We start from the raw sequence: 3019 nt of genomic DNA on the forward strand, positions 1-3019 counted from the left end.
CAAAAAAACTAACAAATCTCCAACATCTAAATCTTAGTCTTCCAAAGTGGATATGGCCCTCTTCACAAAGTAGACCGGTCGAGATCCTGAACGCTTCCACCCCTCCAAAAGTGCGTCAAGTGCTAATTTTTTTGTTTTTGAATTTTGTTGGGTGTTCACTTATCTTTTGGTCCTTCTAGTGAAAAGTCGAAGACTAATTCCTAAGTAAACATAGACTCTTCTTAAAAAAATTCATCTTTTCTCAACAAATAACTGATATAAAAATTCAATACCTGACTATATACTTAACAAATATAATTAACTACAAATCATACATCATAGCGAAACATGTTCTCGGACAGATTTGACGCCCATATTCCCACCCAAAATCTCCTATAAAAGCCCCAAGACAAGCCTGTGCTCAACCCCCTCCCGTTCACCCTATAATCCTCTCTATCTCTCTCTTTCTTTCTCGGTTCAACTTTCACGTGTTCTCTAAACCACTCTTTTCTTGACACACACACACACAAAAAGCAGAAAATATGTGTCATATAACTTCCCACCTCCCCTGCAAATGCAACTCAAACCCGGAGTATGTAGTTTCAATGAAACCCCCAGAGGCAGACATGATGATCACCAACCCCTTGATCCAAAAGGACATAACAGTAACACTAACAACACTCCATGAAGAAAAAAACGACCCAAGAACAATGCAAACCCATCATCATGTCTTGAAAGAACTCATTTCAATATGCAAGATAGCCTTCCCCATGATCCTCACCGGTCTCTTGCTCTACTGCCGTTCCATGATCTCCATGCTCTTCCTGGGCCGCCTCGGCGAGCTGGCCTTAGCCGGCGGCTCACTCGCCGTGGGCTTCGCCAACATCAGCGGCTACTCTATCCTCTCCGGCCTCGCCGTCGGAATGGAATCCATTTGCGGACAAGCCTACGGTGCCAAAAAGTTCTCCCTCCTCGGCCTCTGCTTACAAAGAACCATTCTCTTGCTCCTCTTCACTTGTATCCCAATCTCTCTCCTTTGGCTCTACATGAAGCATATCCTTCTATTATGTGGCCAAGACGAGGCTATCGCCACACAAGCCCAATCATATCTTCTTTATTCCATCCCTGACCTCTTAGCACAATCTTTTTTACACCCTTTAAGAATTTACCTTCGAAGCCAATCCATTACTCTGCCTCTCACTCTTTGTGCCACTTTCTCAATTCTCCTCCATATTCCTATCAACTACCTTCTCGTTTCCCACCTCAATTGGGGAATCAAAGGCGTGGCTCTCAGCGGGGTTTGGACTAACCTCAACCTCGTAGCTTCTTTGATTCTCTACATAGTCTTCTCTGGCACCCATAAGAAAACATGGGGAGGCTTTTCTTTCGAGTGTTTTACACAATGGAAATCGCTCCTCAATTTGGCTATCCCAAGCTGCATTTCCGTGTGCCTAGAATGGTGGTGGTATGAGATCATGATTTTGTTATGCGGGTTGTTGGTGAATCCTAGAGCAACCGTGGCCTCCATGGGGATTTTGATTCAAACAACTTCCTTGCTCTACATTTTCCCATCGTCAATAAGCTTCAGCGTGTCCACAAGAGTTGGCAACAAATTAGGCGCGCAAAAGCCCTCGAAGGCAAAATTTTCTTCCATAGTTGGCCTCTCTTGCAGCTTCATGTTAGGTGTTTTCGCTTTGGTTTTCACCATTCTGGTTAGGAACATTTGGGCCAACATGTTCACACAAGACAAGGAGATAATAACTTTGACCTCATTTGTGCTACCGGTTATAGGACTCTGCGAACTCGGAAACTGTCCTCAAACAACGGGGTGTGGAGTGCTGAGAGGCACAGCAAGGCCTAAAGTTGGTGCCAACATTAACTTAGGTTGTTTCTATCTTGTGGGAATGCCTGTGGCGGTTTGGCTTGGTTTTTTCGCAGGGTTTGATTTTCAAGGGTTGTGGCTTGGGTTACTTGCGGCTCAGGGGTCTTGTGCAGTGACCATGTTGGTGGTTCTGAGTCGAACGGATTGGGATGCTGAGGCTCTAAGGGCAAAGAAACTAACCAGTGTTGTTGTTGATGACAGCAAGGAGGTTGGTGCAGAGAAGCCACCGAAAGCTGAAATCAAGGAAGATTCTTTATTATCATTAGCTGATTCAGATGAAGATAAACAATCGTGGGTTTCAACTTTTTGGTAATCTCGGTTTTTGTTGGTCAGGAACAAAAACCAAAAGGGAAAAATCAAACAAGACAAAGGGAGAGAGAGAAATCTATCAGGAATTTTGTCTTTAGCTGTATAGGGAAGGAGAGGGTAGTGACAGAGGATGACTTTTTCTTTTTTATATAATTTTAGATCACATGGGTGGATCGAGGAATTTAACTACAATAATAATGTTACAAATTTTTCACGTAAATATCGTCGTTACAGTTGTTGTTGTTTCTCTTTTATTCGTCATCAGTTAATTAACTTGCACGTTATATACAACTAATATTGCTTATTTAACTCGTGGTGTTTCCTAAATGTTTTGTCTTCTTTCCTATGTTCGGGGTAATTAAAAGAAACCACAATATAGACAGCTACAAGCAGATTATATATACTTGTTGCTTAACCTCACTTGCCTACGCTGTTTAGTTTTCTATTTAGCAAATTACAATAAAAAAATAAAAACAATATTTTTTTAAATAAAGCCTTACTTAAAACATATGCCTTTCACTCCACACAATAAGAATTTATTTATGTCCTTAAATTGACTTTGGAGTTTTCCATTTTTTTATTATTAATTTGATGAGTGCAAGCTCAATTTGCTTTCTGTATATATGTTCGGTAGCGTTGAGATCAAACTCAATTCTTTCAGAACAGTAGCAGCCACTTATTTTTAGGCATGAATCACTCATTATTGTAACCCTGTTCGACATTGGATATGAAATAGTGCATTATATTACCGATGTAAAGCAGTACAAGGTTTTGTTTAACTATTTTCAGTTTGTCACCATTCAACTACTGATGTATTAATTCTGTTATATGCTAAAAGGAAAATGAACC

At 40.8% G+C, this 3019-nt stretch overlaps 1 protein-coding gene across 1 annotated transcript; it reads left to right on the top strand.

Moving 5' to 3' along the window:
* The first annotated feature begins 419 nt into the window (after nt 1-419).
* Nucleotides 420-2444, top strand: LOC100777255 (protein DETOXIFICATION 49). The gene has a single exon (XM_003555322.5). The coding sequence runs from the start codon at nt 522-524 to the stop codon at nt 2172-2174; it is 1653 nt and encodes a 550-aa protein (XP_003555370.1). The 5' UTR covers nt 420-521; the 3' UTR covers nt 2175-2444.
* Nucleotides 2445-3019: the final 575 nt, after the last annotated feature.

Source organism: Glycine max, chromosome 20 (assembly GCF_000004515.6).
Source record: "Glycine max cultivar Williams 82 chromosome 20, Glycine_max_v4.0, whole genome shotgun sequence".
NCBI lineage: Eukaryota > Viridiplantae > Streptophyta > Magnoliopsida > Fabales > Fabaceae > Glycine > Glycine max.